General features: G+C 29.9%; 2 protein-coding genes across 5 annotated transcripts in view; one reads left to right on the forward strand and one right to left on the reverse strand.

Moving 5' to 3' along the window:
* PICK1 (protein interacting with PRKCA 1) lies at positions 1–24,794 on the reverse strand. 3 transcript variants are annotated; one of them, XM_014429312.3, is made up of 11 exons: positions 24,606–24,794; positions 19,940–20,011; positions 18,096–18,164; positions 9,569–9,680; positions 7,598–7,726; positions 5,957–6,230; positions 5,635–5,768; positions 4,338–4,531; positions 4,131–4,253; positions 1,778–1,904; positions 1–434 (listed from the first exon to the last, which is right to left on the reverse strand). In XM_014429312.3, exons 1-11 carry the CDS (start codon positions 24,647–24,649, stop codon positions 231–233), a joined length of 1,482 nt encoding a protein of 493 aa, XP_014284798.1. In that variant the 5' UTR covers positions 24,650–24,794; the 3' UTR covers positions 1–230. The 3 variants fall into 3 exon arrangements, with proteins under 3 accessions (XP_014284798.1, XP_014284800.1, XP_014284799.1); XM_014429314.3 differs by lacking the exons at positions 18,096–18,164; positions 19,940–20,011 and having other exon boundaries at positions 2–434; XM_014429313.3 differs by lacking the exons at positions 18,096–18,164; positions 19,940–20,011; positions 24,606–24,794 and adding an exon at positions 24,319–24,530 and having other exon boundaries at positions 2–434.
* The window catches only part of LOC106686152 (SNF related kinase), a 42,712-nt gene continuing 42,470 nt past the window's right edge, over positions 24,793–25,034 (forward strand). For both annotated transcript variants that reach the window (XM_014429310.2, XM_014429311.2), the window contains exon 1: positions 24,793–25,034. The gene's annotated coding sequence lies outside the window, so the exon portion shown is untranslated.

The following is a 25,034-nucleotide window of genomic DNA, read 5'->3' on the forward strand; positions in this document are numbered from 1 at the left end:
AATAAAGTCCTTTATTAATTCTTTATAAATATAAAAATTGGATGGTAAATTATTACTTATTTACAAATAATTATGTTATTAAAATTAAAATTTAAAAATAATACTTATGAATATAAGTTTCATTTCATAACATGACTTAAAATGATATAAATAAACATTTAAGAATAAAAATATTTAACATATAAAGCTATATTACAGTCTAAAACAGGCGGGAAAGTATTTGTAGAGAATCAATCTAAACCAATTAATGTCCCAACATTGGGTTCTTTATTGATGTCCAAATCTGATATTAACTGATTGAGGTAGCCTTCATTTTTGGTCGATTCGACGTCTGCATTGCTCTCCGGCAAACCATCGATGAGTGGCTCTGGTTCAGGTTTCATTTCCTCAGCTTCTTCTACTTCTTGGATCAGCTCATCGTCATCATCATTATACTAGAATTTTACAATAAATACAAAAAAATTAATATAATCAACAAAATTAGAAATTATCTCTAGAATAAATCTGAACAGAGAATGTAAGTTCATATTCTTGATTTTTCAGGAGACAAAATATAAAGTTAAAAAAATTCTAATTGGAGAAGATGGTCGGGGGTGCAATCAGCAAAGAACAACATAAATAAACAAAAAAATATTTATTTATGCCGACGTTTCAACCTGAGTTTCAGGTCTTCATCAGGGAGTCAAGCAGAGAGGTAGGCTAAAACTGGGTTTGAGGCATAAATAAATATTTTTTTGTTTATTTAAGTTGTTCTTTGCTGACCGCACTTCCCGACCATCTTCTCCAATCAGTAATCTACACCTCATTAAAAAAATTCTGTATAAAAACTTATCCGTTCAATACGGTTTTAACCAGGACATTATCATAATATAAAACTTAAATCCTTTTTAACAATCGATATATAATGTTTTTCTGAGTCTAACTATGAAATTAACATGACATTGACATGTTTTGGACTTAAATCCTTTATACTTATCAGTACAAAAATGTTAACCCACTTCTTTATGCATCAATAGTGTTTATATTTTTTCAGTACATTATTTTGATTTTTTTTTTTTTTATTTCTTTTTTGAATTAAAAAATGTCTTGAGTTTAACATTAGTATATAAAATGACAAAGATAATTTAATGATTATTAAAGTAATTTTTATTAATATAATGAGTAGTAGTGAAAAACTCATCAGTAACATTTACTTTTCTTGAGAAAACTTAGCAGGCAATACTTTTGTTTTCAAATAAAAGTTCACATGTGTAAAGGACATTTTTACCTTCCTGATCTATAGGCAACTTATTGTAATCACCATGAAAATAAAAAGTGAAAATTTTTAGTTTTGATATCAGGTAATCTAATTCCTATGAAAGTGTTCATAATATATTTTGCTGGAATTAGAAACAAATAATATCAACTGTATAAATCATTTGATTCTGTAAAACTGATTTAATTAATAGTAAAAATATGTGTTATAAATTTTATAGGTGAACTAATTTTTTTTTTTATATCATGTTTTAAATAAAGAGTATTTGTTTTTTATTTATAGTTTTTTCACTTTTAAATGAACAATATTATAGTTTTAGAAAATTAAGTGATGACAGCATTATTAGGGATGTAAAAGAGAACTACTTTTTTTTTTTTAATTTTTTTAAACTTCTCACTGTCAAATTTCCAATAAAAAGTGTAAAAAAAAATTAAACTTTCTGTAATCTGAACCCCCCCCCCTGCAGAAATCAGTTCAGATTACCAAGATTATACTACACATTAAAAATTAAACTATATTTACCTGTGGTAAAGAAGTACTATTGTACTGAAATGCTGATCGAGACAAGTCCATTTCAATTGGGAATAATGAGTTTGTACTGATCATCTTATTTCCTTCTTCGTAGAACAAAGCAAATGCTTTAACAAATCTGAAATTAAATCAGTAATAAAGCTATCAAAACTATTTTTTAAATAAATATGAAAAAACTGCTACCGATAATCCATATAAGCCAGAATATCATAATAGCACTACCGGTTCCTGTATATCGGTAACAGGAGTTCACAGAAAAAAAATAAAGTTATTAAAGTGAAAATGGTCGATTTCTCAGTTTATACACTGAGCGATGTGAAATATTTCAAAAAGGAAGTCAGTCTTCCTCAGGATTTTATTTCAACTTTTCTTTCTAGCAACATACTAAAAAATACAAGCTTTTAAATTCTTCAACTCTCACTCCCACCGTGTCAGTATTTAATACTATTCCATCAAAAAATAAGTTCACTGTAAGTATTAAATGTCTCAGTAACAAGAGAACACAATTTAACAAGGTGGTATTAGTGTGGAACCGGGCGGCAAAGTTAGCAACTGGCGCACAAAAAATGTATACTCCGGAGGAGCTAATAGGAGAAACTACCCCCACTAACTACTATACCTTGGTGCAATGCGTATTTCATCAGTCAGAATGAAAGTGTTCCGTTTCTTACGATTTACTATCGAATAAATATATTTTATTTTATTTTTTTTTACTATTATACAGTAATAGTATTTTTTAAAGAAGGCTAGAGGGATCACATAATTATTTGCACAAATATAAAAACCACTCCTGGGTTGAGCCTATGCTATTTGGACAAATTTCATTTTTAATATGTAATAACCAGCAGTGAACTTCAATCAAGGCTCAACCATCAAGTATTTTACAATTATAAAAAATTTTAATTGATGTAATTTGATGTTTAAATTAATATTTTTCTTTTATCCTTTAAATTTTAAATTGTTTTTGTTTATATAAGAAATAATATTTCTTATATAAATAACTAAAGTTTTCTTCTATGTTCAAATATAACTGGAATAACTTAATAATAAATTCAAATCATTAAATCACAATTTAATTTTATCATTTAATGGAGTGATTTCGAAAGTGTGCGCCCCGGGGCGCCGTGTTACCCTCATAAGGGTAAAAATAATATTCAATAATTTAAAATATTCAATTAAACAATTTGGCAATTTTCTTGGAATTTCCAATTCACGAATTTTCTCGCCCATTAATAGTCTATCCTGACAAATTTCCAAGAATTTAGCAACTTTCAAGTCTTTCATTGTTTTCTTTCCAATCCACATCTTTTGAAACGGCTAGTGCGCAAGCAAGGCTTATCCACCCATGCTTTAGTTACTAAATAAGTATCTGTTTTTAATTTTTTTCTGTTAAATGGGTAATCGCTTTTAAAAAAGAAAGTTTTACAATTTTTCAAGAAAGTAAAAAGTTTAGAAAAAAATCTGATGTATTAAGGGTACAGCAGAAAAAAATCCGATTATTTAGGGAGCTGCGAACAAAAAAGATTGGAAACCTCTGATTTAATGTATTAGTACAGAAGTAATAAAAAAACTTTTTAGATATGTTTATTATGTAATGTTTCCATAGCAACCTTTTAAATTTAATATTTCCATAATAAGCACAATTTAAATAAAGTTAAATTAAAAATCATTACAATATATAAGTGTAAAATAGAATTTTTTTCAATTTTTACTACAAAATTCTATTCTTATATAGTTTTATTTTTACAATGTGGCATTAGAGAGGCCCTGAGAATATTTTTCCTCAATCATTCTGATTGATAATTAATATATTATCATTGAAAATTTAAGTAAATGATCATAATATATTAATAAATATCTATAATAATACATAATATATCTATAATAATATAGATATAATTAAACGTATTAAATATACAGTCTACATTTACTACAATGATATATTTTAAAATTGATTCAGTAATGATACCATAAGATAAATAAGTTTTTCATTTTTTTATACTATTTTAAGATGAATTGGAAATGGGAATAAAAAATTATTGGTTTTACAAAAGATAGCAAAATCATCTGTGCTGAACATGGTAAATGTTACTGGTAGAAAGTAATACGAATTACTATTAGTAGAACTTAAAGAATAAATCTTAGGCTCAACATCTCTAAAGGTACAAGGCATATGAATCGTTCACTACCCTTTTTATAGTAAGCATAAAAAAACACAGCATAATCTTTAAAACCTTAGTTTCACTGTTCAACACTAGACTGCTGCTTTCATATCAAATCAGCTATTCCACTAACCTTACAGAATGTACAGAAATAAACAGACAAAAAAATAAAGAAAACAAACCTATGGAGTTGTTGTACTATATCTTGGACATGTTTATTATCTAGAAGTTCAAGTTTCACAAGAACGTCAGAACGAAGCCTAGCGAATCGAGCTCTAGCTTCTTGCCGACATCTCAAGATCAACCTATAAAGAAAATATAAAGTAAACTATATTTCATCAGGGTAGAATTCATAAAAAAAAATTGGTAATAAATACAAATTTATTTACCTATATTCATAGTTTCCTGTTTCAACTCTATATAGAGGCTCTTGTAGTGCTGCGTAGGAATACTCTTCATCGTCCATTTCTTTCACTTTTAAACAATAAGAGAGGTACTCAAATTTTGCATCAGCATACTTTCTTATGGTAAGCTTAGTATCTGGTATCGCTTTGTTTAAGTATGTCCCAAGATCAGATAAAATCTACATCAGAAATGTAATAGTAATAATGTTACTTGATTAGAAACTTTTAAAAATTTAATTTTAGTAATCATTAAGCAGAATAAGAAATAAATATCTATTCACTGAGTTGCAATAAAAAAAAAAAAAAGTAAGAATATATTTTAAAAAATTGCAGTTCAAATTAAAAATATTCTAGCCCAATAGAAAAAAAAAGAATTGCATTGAAATAAAACTAAAAATGAGTAACAGGAGCATAATACTTAAAAGTAAAATAGGAAAATACCTATTAAAATTAAAATAATTAAAAGCAGTATTTTTTTAATCAGCTGTTTCTTATTTAATTTTTAGTTCTAATTCACTAAATAAGGTGTTCAGTTGTAAAACACGGCTATTGCAAAAAGAAAAATGTTTAAAATATCTGATTGTTTGTTAATTACAATGTTTTACTTTCAACCAGTAATCACTTATCTGAACTTAATATCAAAATTATTCTCTCGAGAAAACGAATTTCGAAATCACCCATAACAAAGCTGGTGATGCCAAAAATTTCAATACATCAAATAATTCAGATATAATAAATCTAAGGTGAGTTTGCCTGTGGGTAAAGGAGTTAGTGCACAGTGGCAAGCATTCTCCTGTTGACCTCCCACTCTTCTGTCTTCTTTCCACTCATTCAAAAGGAACTCTTTTCCTAGACGTAACATGAAAAGTGAAGGAAAATTGTAATAATAAAAAACAAATGAGAACGTTTGTTAATAAAAACATTTTGTTGTGGATGTTGTTTCTGGTAGGAGGGGTTTGTTATGGTGAGGAGGGGAGGAGCTTCCTTCCCAACAGACAAACTCATTTTAGATACACTATACCATGTTTTACACCCGAACACCTCAAGTTTGTATCCAAGCTACACACTGTCAAGCATGCTTGAGACTTGGGTGAAACAAGTCAAAATCAATCTGCTTTTTCTACATCCTCTTTTGAAACATGAAACATTTTTTGTTTTTAAAGGAATGCAAAAACAAGAAGGATTAAGATGAATAAATTTTAAAACCATTAAACTAAACATATTACATGAAAGTAAAAAATCTTTAACAGTAATATTAATTAACAGCTTTAAAATAACTCACAGGTTTTACTGTCCTAAGAGCCTGTATGCCATTTTTTTCCATCAATCTATGATAATCACCAAAAGACCTAAATGCTTCGCTTGCTCTCGGTTGCGGTTCCCTAACCCCAATTCCAGCAAATACATCTCCGAAAGCTGAAAGGTTCAAATGTAAAAGTGTAATAAATACCTTAATACTAAATAGCTTTAAAATTTTTAGTCAAGATTGGAAGTAACATAATAATCATTAGATCCAATTAATAGAACAAACTCATGTATTAGTTAAATGAATTTATCTATAAAATAAAATAAAATATGAATTATTAATAAAACAGCAGACTAACCTTTGTAAACTTGGAGAAGACCATAAAATGCCTTGAGGACTCTTTTAGAATGGTCTACAAGACCTGTATACATAGCTTCGGTAGCTTCAAGCTCCTGTAATTTTTTTACAAGGCTGTCATTACAAAGGATCGCTCGGGATAAACCCAAAGCATCTGCTGTCGACGTACTCATATTTTCCACAAGGCGATGCTTAACTTTCTTAAGAACTATGTCCAAAGATTTGCCTTGGGCTGGTTCTGCATGTAATTTGTTATACTTGATGCTCACTTCATCCTATACAAGAGATTTTTTTCATTTTTAGTATATTATGAAGTTCAACATATTTAGTTTATGCAGTTTTTTTTTTTTTTTTTTTTTTTGTAGTTTGTTGCAACATAGTTAAGATTGATAACATATTTAATACAGTGTAACCTGGTTTAGTGAACAATGGATAAGTGAGAAACCTCAAATAATGATGTGAACCACTACAACCCAAGAAGGATCATGGGTTCAGTACTTTGTAAGGAAGCACTATTCTCACAACAACGGTTATACAAGAAGGTTTACAACAAAGGGTAAAGGTGATTTGATGGGATTTGTTGGAATTTATTTTAATCCTCCAATTACGACACCATTCTTCGAGGGCTGTGATATGGGACTGGAGAGTTTGGGATACAATTAACGGTTTATTATTAACTGCGAGACAATTAAAGGTTTATTATTAACTGCAAGCACACATGTGTCATTGGCATACATGGTGAGGATAGTGTTAGGAATGGTTGGGATCTCAGCTGTATAGATGGTGTAGAGGATGGGACCGAGGATACTACCTGAAGGAACACCAGCAGATTGAGAATAGAGGGATGAATAGGAGCCATTGTGGTTTAAATGGAATAATCTATCAGTGAGAAAGGAACGGATGCTGAGAAAGTATGTGGAAGGTAGGAATATACGGAGTTTGTAAAGCAGTCCCAGGTGCCAGACTCGATCAAAAGTCTCTTCAACATCGATAAAGACTCCCGCACAGTACATTCCGCACTCCAAAGAAGACGAGACAACGTCCACCACACGACGACATTGCTGGATAGTGAGTGGGATGTTCGGAATCCAAACTTGTGATTTAGAAATCTTATAGAAACATTTTGAGATGTAAAATATAATCCAGGCATATTTGATCAAATGTATACCACCAAGAAACATCTTAAAGCTAGTAGCACTCAAATGATAACTGATTTTTGTATCTATAAATTATGTATTGTTTTCAAAAATAAAATTACATACATATAAAAACATAAAATATTGATAATCCTGGAATATTTGATCAAATTTATACACTTAGCTCTTAAAAATAAGACAACTGTCATTTTAAACCAGCCTATTTGAAAAACTAGGTAAATAAAAAGACTCTCATAAAAAATCTTAAGTTCTTTGAGATACCAGTTATACAGGTTACACTGTAATGCACAATAGCTAATGTTTTAACAGAAAATTCTCATTATTCTTGTATTATTGGTATGTTGATTATAAATAAACCATTTTGCAGACATAATAAATTTTAATTCTACTTTAACTTCTAATATCTAATTCCTCTGTTAAGAAGCAGATGTTGAAAAATACCAGAATAATAGTGATTAACTAAATATTAAAAGTGATTAACCTACTTTACATCCCTGAATCATCTTGGCCACTTCGACTTTAGTTTTTCCTTTGACCGACTGCCCATTAACACCGACAAGTTCATCTCCACTCTGTAAAGTTCCTTCACGGGCTGCAGGTGTGTTGTCGAAAACCTTATAAGAAAAAAATAAGTGTTACCTTTCAAATAATACCCTTAATGTAGACGATAGTAGAATTGATTATAATGAAAATATAAAAAGTATTTAGCTTTCAAAAATACTTTTTTCTTTGGAATATCAAGACTGTGGTACAATAATTATATAAGTGAGATTTTGGCAGACGGCTTGAGAAAGGTAAGAGACCAGCTTTCCTAAATCGACAAGACAAGCATTATTTGGTATCATACAGCCGATATATTGATCAAATAATTAGTGGCATGAATTCGTTTATTGTCATACTTTTGTACCAGAGCTACCCAGGCTTGTTCATAACCATCAGAAGTTGTCATAATAGCTGTTATAGACTGTTGTGCTGTACCCTTTTAAGCAGACTTGAGGTAATGAAATTTTTTTATTTCACTCAAGTTTCCATTGTTATGAATTAATGAAATAAATGTGTTTTTGAGTGAAACCTAATTTTAAAAAAATTAATATCATTTTTCTCAATGATTTCAGGATATAATGGGAACAAAATGAAACAAAAACTAAGAAATTAGTTTTGTAATTCAAAAGAAATAGGTATCGAAAACATACTTTTTAAAAATCATAAAACAAAACCGATTATCTTGGCCCCATTGAAAACATGTTATGTGTTATTGCTAAAAAAACTTATAATAATTACCTATGAAAAATGTTAACAATCCTATCATACTTATGAACACACAAGAATTTAATATGAGAAGATGATCGGAGGGGGGGTGTGGATATATATATAATAAAAATATTTTTATTTTTTTTCTGGTTGGCTATACAGACCTTGTAGATCTTTGGCCAAACCAGCCTCCTCCATCCCTGCCTAATTTGAACTACAGCTTTCCAGTTTGCTCCAAGCAGCTTTTTCGCATCTTTGTTGCTTCTGTCAATCCATTTTGGCCTCCCAGGTGGTCTATTGCCAACTATACTGGCATTCATTGTTGTGTAGAGTTGCCCTGATGGATTGCTTCGAGTCACATGTCCTGCCCATCTTAACCTTCTTGCCTTCATATCATGAGATATTGACTGACCAGTCTCAGCAAGCAGCTCACTGTTAGTTATTTTCCCCCATGAGTAAAGGTTCTGATCTTACAATGCTCCTGTAATTGTATAGAGGACTTTCTATTCAAATCACTCGATTCTACTTCCTAGGGTATGTGTTAGACACCAGGTCAAGCAGTCATACATCAGAGCTAGCTTTATGATGTCATTGTACACCCTTAGTTTCATATTTTTAGAGATTTTTCAAGATTTCAATTTTCTTGGCAGAGAGAAGTCTCTGTTTACACTTGTTAAATGCTGGTCTATCTCAGTCCATTGATCATTTATTTTTATATATTTATATATATTTTTTTTTGAGTTATGGTTGTGACCTCACTTTTTGTTTTCAGCCCAGATGAAAACTGAAATTCAGCCCCAAACATTGGCAAAACTAATAAGTTTTACTTATTTGTATATCATTACTGTAATTGTATCATTCATTGTAATTTTATAAATTAATAAAATTTAAAAAAAAATTACTGATAAACCCCCGATTTTTTTTTTCCTCATATTTGACAATAAACACACCACAAGAAATTAAAGGTAGCGAGTCCCATTTTATCCTCAAAAACAGTCGCACTATCCTCAATATAAAAATTAATAAACGGCTATGCTAAACAATTAATTTGAGAAAATTTAACATGCAGGTCATATTCAATTGCAAAAGCTATGAATCTCAAAGCAATATTCCATTAAAATAGACTAGACTAGTAGACATTACGTCACAAAAATTTATCATGCACCATTAGATAAGAAAAATTATGGTTAAAACCTTGTTAGTACCTGAACAATATACAGACAGGGGCACAGTGGAGCTCCCCCGCCAATGCTTATCCCTATCAAGTTAGAAGTATCTTTTTTAATGTTAACCACACCTGACGTTACCATCATGCCCCTAAAAAATGTTAGTAAGTTAATTAGGAATTAGTTCAAAGTAAGAATAGACAAAACGTTTATCAACAGTCTAATTCTAAACTAAAAGATCATGCCCAAATTAGTTAAATAGGAAGAATTTATCAGGTTTTAGCAATAAAAAGTTGAAAAGATAAAAATCAAATGAACTATGATTCATTTTACTTCAATTCTTTTTAAAATTAATCACAAGTAGAGATTACCAATCATACTTTATAAAATATCCTAAAAAAAAAATATATATATATATATATTGCTCTTCAATAAGTAAAACAACATAAGCCTTAAAAATATTATATGTTATAGTAAAATAAATAACAGAAAAGCATAATAAAATAACAGCGATAAATAAGACAGTAATTATTTTTGTTTTATTAATATATTTCTATAATAAAGCCTTCAAAATACTACAATACAATCAATGAAATTGATTAAAAATAATCTTTACAAATTTGTGAACTACATCATGAAATTAAAACCAAAATAAATAAATACAATTTAAATTAGTACAACTAAATATCTAACAACCTTTAGATAATAATGAAAAACAAACTATAAAGGAGATGGTCGTGGTGCGGTCAAAAGGAACAAAAAATAGTTGAAACTATTTATTCGCCGACATTTTACCCCACTTTGCAGGATTTCATCAGGGCTAAAAAAGATACAAAATAACTAAAAATAATTAGGCGATGTAGGATAATAAGATAAAAAGAATTAAACTGTGGTAGGTTAAAAATTATGTGAATATAAGTGAAAAAATTATATTAAAAGAAAAAATATAGACAATTAGATTTAAAATGAACAGGAGACATAATAATATGTAAAAATAGAAAAGAAGATATAAGAGAAATAAAAGAAAAATGTTACACACTAATTGATGGAAAATTAACAAAATAGGATGAGAATAAAGTTCAAAAAAGAATAATCAATAATAATGATAATAAAAAATAAAAAAAATTATTGAGGTGTAGATAATTGACCGTAGATTAATGATTAACCCCTCCGACAAACTTCTCCAATAATTAAAAAAAAATATTATTATGTGGCAATATTTATTTTTTATTTATTCTTTCTTGACATTTATTTACTCTCATCTTAATTTTTGTTTTTATTTCCCTTATGTTTTCTTTTCTATTTTTACGTGTTATTATGTCTTATGTTTATTCTAATCTGATAGTCTATGTTTTTTCTTTTTCATATATACTTATTACTGTACATCTTATTTTTATATAATTTTTTCATTTATATTTAAATAATTTTAACTCCACAACAGTTTACTTCTTAGTATCTTATTATCCTACATTGTTAACCTATTTTTAGTAATTTTGTATCTCTTTTAGCCCTGATAGAAGCCCTGCAAAGTGGGACGAAATGCCAGCAAATATATAGTTGTTAACTATTTTTTGTTCCTTTTTGACTGCATCCTGACCATCACCTTCATATTTTGAAAAATACGGCCAATCATTTATATATACATACTAAAAATTAAGCCACCCAATTAAAGATTTAGCCACCCAAAGGTTCCATATTATTACCACCAATGATTACCTACACACCCTTATCAACCTACTACCGTTTAAATATAAATTACCAAGATCAATTTTAATGCAATACTCCCTCCCAATGTTTGCTTATATTACTCAGCTATTAACCAATCAGCTCAGCACTTTAGGAATTTAGGAAGTTTTTAGGAATTAGTTAATTGGAAAGCACAAATTAACTGCCACAATGCTATTACTTGTACTTTAGTTATATTAACTACTCTACAATGTTGTGCCTTGTAGACTTATCCTTCTATGGTTAAAATATTCTACTCAATACCTTATTTTTGAAGATCTTCACGCACTGTTCTTTCAGTGATGAAAATTTAATACTCAAAACCAACTAATCATTTCCAGTTTTTGACATTATTAATGATTACTGAAATCATAGGTTTAAGAAAATCACAATTGCTGACTTCTTCTCGCTAAAGAGATAAATAAATTTTCAACAGGGCCTACCCTTATAGAAGTCATGGTAACTAATTATATTGACTGCGCAAATAACTTAAAAAAATAAGGGGTCATTCACCTATAATTTTATCCATCAAAAAATATGACATAGACAAGTTGTTTTCCCTCTCCATTAATTGTATTTTATATATAATTGCTTCAATTCTTTCTCCTAACAGTTCATAGATTTTGTTTTCAGCCAAGACGGGAGTCTTGGTCTGAATAGAAATTGGAGTCCTATACTGCCTAGCTATGGTTGGAGGTCAAAGTTTTTCATTTTTGTGGGACTGCCACTCAATGAAAAAAATCAACACCCCAGGCCGGATTCGAATCAGCACCGCCAATAGACATCAAAATGGTAAGACTATGTCTTAAACACTGACCAACGGGTGGCCTGTAGTTCATAGATATATTGAATATTAAGTTTTATGTCATATCCATTTAAAATATATACAGAAATTTGAAACATTTTCTGGAACATTGTTGATTGACCCTGTTTAATATATAAAAGAAAGATGGTACGGGTATGGTGAAAAGAACTCAGATAGTAATTAAACTATTTATTGTGACTCAACATTTCTTGAGCTTTGTTTTATTCCTATTTCTTCATTTTCCGTCTTTCATTGCGAATTGTTTTTATTTCTTAATATTTCTTTTCTATCTATTTTTTTATTTGTTATTATTTCTATTATCATTAATTGTTTAATACCTTTTAATAATTCTTGTTTATCTATACTTTTCACTTTTCATCTTATTTTTAATTTACTTCCTTCATTTTTATATAATGTACACACATTTTCAATCATACTTAGCCAAACCTTAGTTTACATTTATTTCATGTTATCTGTTCTCTTACTTTGTTACACTACTTTAGTTGTTTGTATCTTTTTTTTTTAGCCCTGCAAAGTGGGATGAAGCGTTGGCCCACAATAAATTGTTTAATTAAAATTTCAGTTCTTCTAACTGCACCTGGAGCATCTTTCTTTAATACAAAAAGCTTTCTGCAATTCATAATTGAATTAAAAACCTACTCGATTACAATCCTCAATCACATAGATAATAAATGAATATGCATAGAAATTTTAATTGCAGTATAAACAAATTTGAATACATCGTTAGAGAATGAATACCATATTTACAACACTGGGTAAAAATTAAACACAACAAAAGAAAAGTGCAAAATAATTTTTAATGTGGCAAGCAATAATTTTTCTGTGTAAATGAATATATAGTAACTAAGCAATATGTTTCCGGTAAGGTAACTATTAAGTACAGAAATCTAAAAGTATAAAATGGAATAATTTATTTTTTTATTTTGACAGATTTTACACAGCATTAAAACATTTTATAAAATACAAAATAAATAAAATAATTGTGAATAACACTACTGGTAATGTAACTACAATGCTTAGGCACACCCTATTTCAAGCTAGAAGGACTTACATGGCACTTCAAAACAATGTAGGCATATTAGGTGTCAAATCATTGTCATGCTAACCTTCAAGATTTGTAAACTATTCATAATTATTCAAGGTAAAAATCCATTCATAAAACACTTGTAATAATGGAATTGATTTCATTAGTCAAACAAAATTTGTAAATTATATTATTGATACTGATACAGTGGGGGACAAAGTCCAACAAGTGGGATTATAGAACATTTTTGTCAGAAAAGCTACAGAAAAACCTATTATTCATTCATATCAAACCATTTGGTTTTTTTAAATAAATTAAAAAATCTGGTGCAGAGGCACGCTACACACAACCTTCACTTAAACCCCTACTTTGAGTTCAAATTAATCATCGCTCGTTTCAGAACAAATAATTTATATTATTCAAATCCATATAAACTATAATAGATAAACTAATTTTCCAAATGAAATTTTCAGTTGACAGATTGACTAACAGTTTTAACAAAATTAGTAATATTTCTCATTTCAAAATGTTAACATTTTTATTTTGAAAAAGTATGACAGAAATATAAAAATATAACAGTTAACTAAAATTTACATAGTGTTTCTAATCATTTATTCAATACTAAATAACTATTGAAAATATTAAGAATGATTTTTATGGAGTTAGTTATCCAATCAAGTCAAAGGCTTTAATATAGCTTAAACGAAATCAATCATTTATAACTATACCGACATGGTAACAGTTAATAGATACGTTATTCGTCGTTCTCCATTACCTTTTACAACTTTCTTTGTTAAATATTTTTTTTTTTTTAAATCTTTGAATTATAAATGATATATGATACTTCTATATTACTACTCTTATTTCTAGAAATGTGTGTTTAATCTCAAAAAAATATTTTTTCTCCTTAAGTTAATTAACAGATCCTTTTGTAGTTTATATTTATTCATTTTTTATTACTAGTTAAAATGTGAAATGATTAATTATTTCTAATAAACAAGATTAAATATACTTTAGAGGAAGATTTAAAACAAAAAATCCACATTTAAGACGTGTCAAACTATCTAAAGAGGATAATATCTATCAGATATTCAAGATAACTTAGTTTAACATTGATTCACTGAGTTTAATAAAAATCGTTAGAGTAATTTTTTAAAATCCTAAAAAAGTGTAAGATCAATTACATAAAGTAGTAGTTCCGGCTGATTGATTTTAACGAAAAAGTTGTCATATCTCAGGCATATACCTTCCTTAAATATGTAATTTCAGTTTTGTAGATTGATTGATGATTTGTTTTTAAGCTATCCTGTTCACTCATAAAATGAAATACAGACCATTTTGCAAGACTTGGTTATTCCGACTCAGGGGACCTCAGAACATGTATCGTGATTCTCAAATAGGTGGAGTTATAGATGAAAATGACCTTCCTGACTTTGCCATTATGAAAATGTTAATTGGTAGTAATACCCAATCATACCAAATCATCAGCATAACCAAGCACCGGTAATTTACCACCGTAAGTTAATAAACCCTTTTGGTGTACTTCACATTTTAATAATGTATTCTAGTACTAAATTGAATAAGATAGATGATATGGAATCACCTTATTTTAAAGCCATTCAACCATTCAAACATATCAGAATAATGATTACTGATTCGTACCTTATTAAACGATTGATCATGATTATCCGTACTATATTTACTAACTTATTTTGTATTCCCTGTTCAATCAAAATATTTTACAGCTTCTGAAACTTTACAACTAATTTTAAATAAGGAAATGTAAAAATAAACAGGGTAACATATTCAAAGGAGAGAAGTAAAAATGGAGGGGAAGGAACAGAACTTAAACAGAAGAGAAACGGAATAACTTGTAAAGAGTGAATTTTAAAAAATGATGCATAATACAGAGAAATATCTAGATTTTTATTGATAGATGTATTACACAAGGCTATCTTGAATAGCAGTCTGCAACACTAACTGATAAGTGAAGGTGAATTACTGCAAAAAAATATCAGGAGTTAGTATTTTATTGTATTACATCATTTTTTTTTTTATTTCACATAATAGCTTTTGTACCTATCTGCTCCTGACCCTGTGTTCCTCTGTCCACAACTGAAATTAGATATCTCAGCCCACCAACTTGTACAATCCTTCTCAAAGAAGAGTTTTGAAAAAATCCTTTATCATCTGTACTAACTTTTTGGAATTCCTTACCCATATCCATTTATAAAACCTCATCAATAACCTATTTTAAATAATATGCCTCATATATATAATAACAATGCTAAATGTATGCTATCTTTTTTTCTTTTATATGTTATTGTCATCAATTTCTTTTTTTTCATAAAATAAGTATTTACAATCATAATCTAAAATCCTCATTACCACATAGCAGCGTGAGGTTCCTACTTATACACCCACCTCCTATCATCCCTGTTCACCTATCAATCTTCTCTCTTCCCAATTTAGGTGCATTCTGTTGAAAGCTGCCAGGATGTTTGGCTCCCAGTTGATTCTTTGCCTTCCTCTAGGCCGCCTCCCCTCTACCTTGGCAACCAAGGCCTTTCTGGCAAGATGATGGTTTGGCATTCTAAAAAGATAGACATATCTCCTTAGTTGGGATTCCTCTATAGTGGTGTGTATGGCGTTCACCCCAAGACAGGTCCTTATTGTTGTATTTCTTACCCTGTCCTGTCTGGTTCTGCCTTCCAGCTACCTCATTTCCATTACCTGGATTTATGCTTAATATTTTGTTGTTACTGTCCAGGACTCGGAGGAACATGTGAGCAGTGGAACAAATGTGTACCTAAAACACCTTCATTTTGGTATCTTTCCAGACCTCTTTTCTATTTAAGAAGAAAGTTATTTATTTTTCACCCTGTCCTGCCTGTTAGGTAAGAGGGATTTTGTAGCAGTGAGTTAAAACCGATTACTGCAATCAAAACAATTTATATAATTTTCTACAGCTGTACAGACAGATTTCTCTTCAACACATTATCCTCTTCTGTCCTGCCTGGAGGCCTCGCTGGTGCAGCTTCTTTTCTCCTACCCAGAGAGAAGGAAATAGAGCCAAATACAAAGGCCTTGTAGTATGGATAGTTTTCCTTCATCATCACCTGAGGGAGATCATTCTCCATCAAAATGTAGAGCCCTGTTTCTCTCAATGCCTCAAAGGCTGTACATGTGATTACAACATACACAGCAGTATTCAGGATCTGACAACTTGGGCATAGGTGATTGATATTTATACCATGTGTGGGAAGCTTAACTGGGAAACCCCCATCCCTTGTGAGGAGCTGTAAGACCCAGAAGTCAGGGAAGACCCATTTTAATTCCAGGTGTGAAACAATGGTAGGAAAAGTACTTCCCTAGGATTCCCCTTTTGAGCAATCCACCCACCGTCGGTTCCATTCTTCTAAAGTTTCTTCTCGGAGAATTCTTTTCCATCTGTTTGGATCTTTACCAATACTCACTCAGAGGTTCTCTGGTAGATCCACCAGACCTTCTCTTTTCACAGTGTGTTGGTAGTAGTCTTCCTGCAGGAGATCAATAGGTACTCTCCCTGCTAGCACAGATACTGTTCTGTATGCGCAAAGTGGTTTCGCACCAGTGCATTTAAGAAGAATCTATTCAAGGTCTTAAATAATCCTCCAGAGACATTCCTGGATTTCTATGTCATTGGAGCCTGACTCATGTAGGTGAGCCCAAGGTACTTGTATATTTCGACCTGTTCAAGTCTAACCCCATTAAACCTGAGTACCCTCATTACTCTCCTGGGACAAATAAATATTAATTGATACAAATTTTGGAATTTCACTATTTTCGTTCAATTCACATTCTTGTCTTTTATTTAATAATTTTACTATATAGCTAATATTTTAAATCATTATAAAATAAATTTTTTTGTTATTTTGGCCTGTGGCCATTAGTAAGTAATCACTTAGTCTCCAGGAAAACAAAAGCGACTCTGTACGAGACGTTCATTCGTCCTGTCCTTACATATGGAGCGGAAACGTGGAGCTTCCTCAAAAGAGATGAAAGCAAGCTGCTGGTCTTTGAAAGAAAAGTACTACATTGTATTTATGGACCAGTGCGCCCAGGTAATGATTGGAGAAGGTGAAGTAATGCAGAACTGGCCGCCATACATAATTATACGAACGTAGTCCAGTTCATTAGAATACAGCGTCTAAAATGGGTGGATCATGCAGGCAGGATGTATGAGAGTAGCCCAACCAGCAAAATTATGCTGATGCGTCCAGAATGAAAAAGAAGAGTTGGAAAACCTAGATTATGCTGGATGGATAGGGTCGATAAAGATAGTTAATCTCTTCTTGGACTGGCTAACTGAAGAACAGAGAGAGAGACCAATGGGCGAGACTAATTGAGGGGGCCAAGACTCAGCGATGAGTTGTAGCACCCATGATGATGATGATGATGATGATAAGATAAATAGCATTCTAAATGTACATTGGTTATTATTATGAGGGGATTAGATACCCCAGAATTGTAATCAATGGATGAACATAAAATGGATTTTTACATTTTAGATAGTTTACAAATCCTATTCTAACGCTACTTAAAGGGAGTGCTAATTTAAATAAATGTGTAATTAACAATATTAAGTTCACACTAAGAACGTTTTTTCAGTGATCAAATGCTCTGAACTCATGCCTACTATTTTATATTCTATTTAAATAAATAAATAAACAAACAAAAACAAAGCCATGCCGCCCTTCTAGTTTAAAATTTGAAGTGGGAATTTCTAGAGAAAATATATTGTTATTAAATGCAAATTATTGAGCCTATCCTAAGGGTGTTAGTAATATTATTTAATACTAAACAGCAGCAAAGCACTATTTTTCAAATGTGATGTACTAAGGTACTAGAGATCGGTTCAAAATGCAAATGTGTTCATCCTGAAACAAAATTTGTTGCTTGAAAAAAATTTGTATTTCAATGAAGTAGCTATTTTTCAAAGCCTGACTTACATTTTATCCTGGTATGGGAATGTGGTATGCTGACCCAATAGAAAAACATTTTCTTCTGAAAGATAGCCACTAAAATAATAAAATAGATAAAAAATTATATCTGTTATAAATCATTATTTAAAAAAAAAAATTAAAGTAGCTGTTAGTAATAAGAAAATGTTGAGCATTTTTTTTATAAAATATAAAAATATATATACAGATGAATAAAATTTTCTTAATGTAAGTGAATGAATTTCTTGAAATATCAGAATTTAAAAACGTTTTCCGCCAGGGACTGTTCCACCCGCCCCTTACACCCGGATTTAGCGACAGTCTAATCTCATTATAAACATTTATTTAATATGGGAAAAGGAGATTTCTTCAGTTAAAACATTAGTTAAATTGAGGAACAAAGACAAAGTGACCAAAATTGGAAAATAGCATGAAATATTTGATAATTAAATACATTTATTTCCATAATGGGAATATAATAAGTCAATCATTAAATCATAACAAATAATATTAAATTTATAAAGTAAGAACAAACCAAAACATAATGTGTCTAGTATTAAATGTGGTTCATGAATATAAACACTTTTTACTTTTCTAATGATGTAACAAAGAGAAAATTCAACTGCCACATAAAACTTTAAATTCAATGGTATTGTTTGGAAAAAGCAAGTAATAAATTCAAGAATTTGAATTACCATGGAGAGTTCAGAAGAATAAAAAATAAATTTCTAATTATAATAAGTACTCTTTTTTTTTATTCCAGCAAAAACTCCCAACACTTTTCACTTCTTTATTTAATTATTGGTGACGTTTCGGACATTTGTCCATCATCTGGTCTAATCTTAAATCATTCTATGTTCTCTATCATCCCTTTTAGAGTTTTGTCTTGATTTAAAAAAATTGCTATTAATCCTTGCTGTTTGTAGATGTCTATTTAATTGTAAAGATTAACAACAGTGAAAAATACAATGTAGATATGCATCTACAAACAGGAAGAATAAATAACATTTTTTTTTAAATCAAGACAAATCTCTTGATGGCTGATGAGAAATAAAGAAGATATTGAATCATTGGATCAGATAATGAAACAATGGCCAAAAAATTACCAATATTTAAATAAAGAAGTGAAAAGTAATTTCCCCTGAATTCTCTCTTCCCATGCTTTTTCCAAACAATACCATTGAATTTAAGTGGCAGTTGAATTTTTACTTTGTTATGCCATCATAAAAGTAAAAGTGTTTGTATTTATGAACAACTTTTAATACTGGAGGCATAAGGATTTATTTATTGATATTTTATAAATTTAATATTATTTGTCATGATTTAATGATTAACTTAGTAAATTCTCATTATGTGAATAAATGTATTTAATTTTTATTAAATAAATAAATGTATTTAATTCTCATTAAAAAATAAATAGTTTATTTATCACATATTTCACCCTATTTTCCGAAAATAATATAAAATTTGAACCCTTAGGCACAAATTAAATAATGAAGATCATAATTTATAAGAATCCAGAAGTGTGGATTTTGTTAATAAGATAAAAATAATAAGTTCTATAGGCCTAGGATTAATAATCCATGAAAATAAAAAAATAAAAATAGTTTTGAGATAAAGAATAAGACAATGATAGTAAATTTTAATAAGAATGATCAAATATTTGAATTAGAAAAAATAAAGAACATTAAATGTTTTATATTGTATTAACAATAAATTATTAATTATTAAAGTATTATATAATCATAATTTTCTCACGAGCAAGTGGAATATGTGAATTAAGATAATTTAGAAAAATAAACGCGTTCGATAAAAATGGTCAACAAAAAAAATTATATAATTATGACACTTACTTGCTCAAGTGGTTTCCTGATGTCCCTCCGGTTATTTCCGTAGTATCTTCTTTGATGGTAGATGATTCATCTCTATTAAAAACACTCAACAGATATTTTATATACACACAACATTCCTGGCATTTTTCATGATAAACTGATAAATATTGACAAAATGTCAATAACACCGCTGCCTATAACTACAAATGGTACTAAGATAAAATTATTTTTATCATTTAATGAAATGTAGAACTTGTATTAGAAAAAACATCACAAATCTTATAATATTTTGTTTTGTCTCTAGATAATACAAGATATTTTTTTGGTTAGTATACATAAAATGTCATTCCAGAATGTCAATTTAAAATTAAAATAAAAAATCACAAAAGTAAATCAAATTTATTTTAAATGAAATATTAAATTTTATAAACTGAAAAAATAACTAAAATAATTGTATTATAAATTAATTTAATTAAAGTCAAAATTATCAATTTTTCATTTATTCATGGAAAAGACCCTAATCAGGCCAATAGTCTGGGAAAAAATCAGTAGTCAAGTCACAACTGCAAAATAGTAGCTAAACAAGTCAACATCTTTTTGATTGTATTTAACCCATCATTGGTCCCTGCATGAGAATTTCTCTCACGTTAATAGTTTTTTGTATGGAAGCTGCTAGAGGAAGACTGTGGTTCCCATCTTCCTGGAGTCTGTAGTTCACAGTCTCTTCCTTCTTAACTCACCCCCTCCACCACTCTAGCAGCTCTGAGTATGTGTCCAGCCCTCTTTCTCTGACAATATACCCTTCTCGTGAGACATTATCTCATGCTTGATTAAGGGTGCTATAAAAATATTTAAGTTGTAAGGATTTTTCTCACCTGCGACAAGTGTATTTAATCCATAAAAATATTTTTGGGAAAACATTAGCAGAACTAGGGAAACCTTGAAGAAGTAGGAACTTCATTAGGTACATATTATTTACTATGAATTGTATTTAAATACTATAAGTGTATGTTAGAGTGGTCTTTATAATAGAATTTTTCTTATCATGTTATCAATTCATCACTGCGCCGTATGAATACTATTTTTTGTAAATTTTTGGGTTATATTCAGGCATTCTAAACAAAAATGAATTGCCACCAGTGTAAAAGACCGATATATCCCAGTCGTACGGTGTTCACTTGCACCAATTGTGCACAAGAGATTTTTTCAGACGGAGCATTTTTTTTTTAAAACTAGGTTGTAAAATTCTTTTTTGTGACACTAGGGATATTCATGGTATTGTGTTAAATATAAAAGGTTTTAACATGCTAAATGTTATAAATATAGGATTGTAAGCAGGCTAATTTAAAGACCATTTTTGGGTTGTTTGTTTTCACCCAATATTTAACCAAATTTTCTGGAAAATGTATTTAAATTTAATATCTTTTAAACCATTATTCATATAACATTAAATGCTAAGTTAATAGAAACATTAATATTGCTTATACCAGTGCTATCATATATGGTATAAGCTATCTAACCACAAACTAATAAAGATAATGGTCAGAGTCAATCAAATATAAATAAATGAAACAAACAAATATTGGCTTGTTCCAAGTACCAGGAATATTTGTTATAGAAAACAAGTACTTAACATATGTTTGCCATTTTGATGAAAGTCAAAACTCATATTGGAAAGAACCTAGTTTCATAATTGCCAAAATAAAGCCCATCGGAGAGTTTCATGTAGGCTAGGAATATAGATATGATAGTTGTCCTCTGCTGAATTCAACTAATGACTTCAGCAAACTAAGAATCTATCCCGACATGATCAGCTTCAAACAAGAATCTTAATAAATAATACAAAAGAGAAGGAAGTAGTACTTATTAAATACATTGAAATTCCTAAGATAAAATTAAATTAATGATCTTCATTTTAAGTCAAGAATAAAACTAAGAGCTAATAAACTTCAATAAAAAACAAGGAATAATTTTTTTTTACTTTTTTTATTTTGGTCTCAGAATGGAGTAAGTTAGGTTAAGCAAAAAAAAAATTATTTTTATTTATTATTTTTTGGCTCAAGAATTTCATTTAAGTCCAATACGGTGAAATGCCAAGATTCATTTTTCAGTGCCACCGGTAAATAAATATTGACAGACCCAAGCAGGAATTGAATCCACAACATTTTAATCCAGTCACTCTGGAACCCTAATCCCAACATGCTCAGCCATCATGATCTCCGAATCTAAGAATGTATGAATTCTTAAGTAAATATGAGAAATCAGCCTTTGAAGTATTTAAAATTAAAACTTAAAAAAAATCAAAAAAAAATCCAGGACTCTATCCAACAGTTAATCAAATTATCCTTCAGTTGGGCCTTATTATTGGGCCTTGGACACTTGTAGCGAGTATATTGGTCGATGTATGACATGTCACAATCTCACAAGAGATCATAACACAAAAAAAAAATTCCTTTCCTACAAACCCATCTCACTAAAACCCCCACTAAAAATTTGCTTAAAATAGGAAGAGGAAACTTAAGGACAGTTAAATCGAGCAATACTTAAAAAGCACCTGCAATTGGAAAACGGTGCAAAACCCATCTCTAAACCTTTCATGTAAATTTCCTCATCCTCTGTATCTATTTTGACTTCTTGATCCAGTACATAAATATATATATACATTTTTTTCACTACAAGCTAGAATATCTACAAACCATCTTGAGTCTTCTATATTGAAGCAATACACTTCTTGAAGACATTTATATTTTTTCTTATGCAGCAGTTCAGTTTTTGCTTCTTTTTACGATTGTACTGGGTCGTGACAAGGTTCACATATTTGCCCAAAATATTGGGCTTTATTGAACTTTCTGACTCTCAGCCACCTTTGCAGCCAAAAGATCCAATACTTCCTTTTGTCTCTGCCTCTGGCTCCTGGAACTTCATAGAGAGGAGTAAAGTTCAAATTCAATTTCAGAGCATTGGAGATCTAATCCTTGTCATTTCTACTTGCTCCAATTCTCAAATATTTTTTTCTTTCAGTCATTGAAAGATTTTCTAGACAGTTACAGATGCAGAGGCCAGGTAATATATTATAGAAATATTATTTGCACAACCTATGCCATCACATACTTTCTAACTTAATTCAGGAAATCAAATAACTGAAATACAGCATACATCACACTGGCTAATGTTAGGGAAATAGACCTATGTTAAGGAAGACCCTACCACTGACAATGAAAAAGGCCCAGATCCTTGAATTGCGGGGGCACAAACACTGTCATAGTTGCACAATTTCATACATCATCACAGCCTTTACACTTTTAAAAAGTTTAATTTTGATAAATCCCAATGGAGAGAGACACAATTTTGCCAGAGGTGCAGTCTAAAACCAATGTATAAGAGAAGGAAAACATATCTAATAACTAAGTTAACCTTTTGGGTTTGGTTTGAGAAAATACAAATTAATAAAATTTCCAGAATTACTGTTAACTTTTCCAACTGAATCATTATCAAATTAATTTATAGTTTATATACAATTTGATTATTTTTAATACAACTAGGATATATCCTTAAGATGATATGGTGGACTAAATTCTTAAGATGGTATGGTGAACTATATCCTTAAGATGGTATGGTGGACTATATCCTTAAGATGGTATGGTGGACTATATCCTTAAGATATAGTTTTAAAATTATTTGAGTTGGTTTTTGGACCGCACCCAGACCATTTTCTTTTTTTATTTGAGATACCTTCTCTAACAGACAGTATTTTATCCCTAGTATTTTACTAACCCTCCTACTAAGACAATTCTGGAACTTTTTGGAGTGTTTATAGATGAACTCGGAATATTGTTTGAGTGCAGTTTATTACTCTTTACACAGCTTTATCATTGTATGTGGTGAATACTATTGTCTAATGTAATATTTATCACAAGAAATACTGAAACCTCACAAAATTCTACCAGTACACCCCCATCCACTGTTCAGAAAACTACCAAATACAGAGATTTAATGATTTTTGTCCAAAAATACATCAGTACACACAGGATCAAACTTAAGCAGCAAGACGATTATATTTTTATTTTTCTATTATATTGTATCAATGTGTATATAATGTTTAGTATTGATAATTAAAGAGTTTTTCAGCATTCAATAAGGCCTGTGTTTGTTTGATACTTATGAAGTATTTTTAATGTTGGTACAATAAGAAAGCAGCTCCAATCTTTTAAATTTCTACTCCAAGAATAGAACAGGTTCCAATTATTATTATTACTATTCCAGAGTTACTTCAAAAACTAAATTTGCAAAATTATTTTAATTTATTACAATTTTTTAGAAACAGAGCTGCCTCCTTACTGCTGCAGAAACCTCAATCAGATTATAAAGTAAACAACACAGTTAAAGAAGTTATAACATACAACTTGTCTTCAAAATCAAAAAATCTTCTAGAAGGAATCACTCGTTGAACTATTTGAATTGGAGTATAATTATTACCGCTACTTTTTTCCATTGATAACGATGAATTTAAAATAATTAAAAGGAAGAAATGACACTGATAAGACCAAAAAAAAAATAAACACAAATACAAAAAAGAAAAAAAAAACAAGAAAGATAAAATAATAATAACAGACAAGGGAACGTATGGTAAGGTAATGTAAATTTTGAAATAAAACCTTGATAAGAGAACAGTGATAAGAATGCTTACAGCTTGTCTTCTTCTAAAAAGTAATCATCTTCCAAATCGAGCATTTTCGTAGAACGACTTAGGGAAAGAACTTAGACAGTAAACGATTATTATATTCTAAGCGAAATTCCTCATAGCATTAAATGAAAATTAACCTAATTTAATAATGTTTTCAAACAGCTGTCAAGGGTACACTACGAAAGCGACAAGCCGAGATGACAGTGTGCGCTTGCGCTCAATTGATGAGTGCGCTTTTGACAGGGCGCAGAACACTTAGTAGGCGTTGTTGCCGAATTCAGAGTTTGTGGAATTTATTTTACTCTATTGCTTCTAATTAACGGTCATCCAATTTACTTTTAAAGTAATAAAGTTAAATTTGTGTGATGAATGGTGAAGTGAAGTGATATCGTGAAAGTAATGGGAACGTTATTAAGTGACCAGTTATAATTG

Source organism: Halyomorpha halys, unplaced genomic scaffold (genome assembly GCF_000696795.3).
Source record: "Halyomorpha halys isolate HHAL.00 unplaced genomic scaffold, Hhal_1.1 Scaffold785.1, whole genome shotgun sequence".
In the NCBI taxonomy this organism is placed as follows: domain Eukaryota; kingdom Metazoa; phylum Arthropoda; class Insecta; order Hemiptera; family Pentatomidae; genus Halyomorpha; species Halyomorpha halys.

Bases quoted from the DNA above. Each gene is read 5' to 3' on its own strand.
- PICK1 (XM_014429312.3), bottom strand. From the start codon at position 24,649: ATGCTCGATTTGGAAGATGATTACTTTTTAGAAGAAGACAAGCT. The intron at 6,231-7,597 runs GTAGGTTAATCA...TCTCTTGTATAG, and splicing joins AGATGATTCAGGGATGTAAA to GATGAAGTGAGCATCAAGTA. The intron at 4,254-4,337 runs GTAAATAAATTT...TTTTCTTTATAG, and splicing joins ACAGGAAACTATGAATATAG to GTTGATCTTGAGATGTCGGC.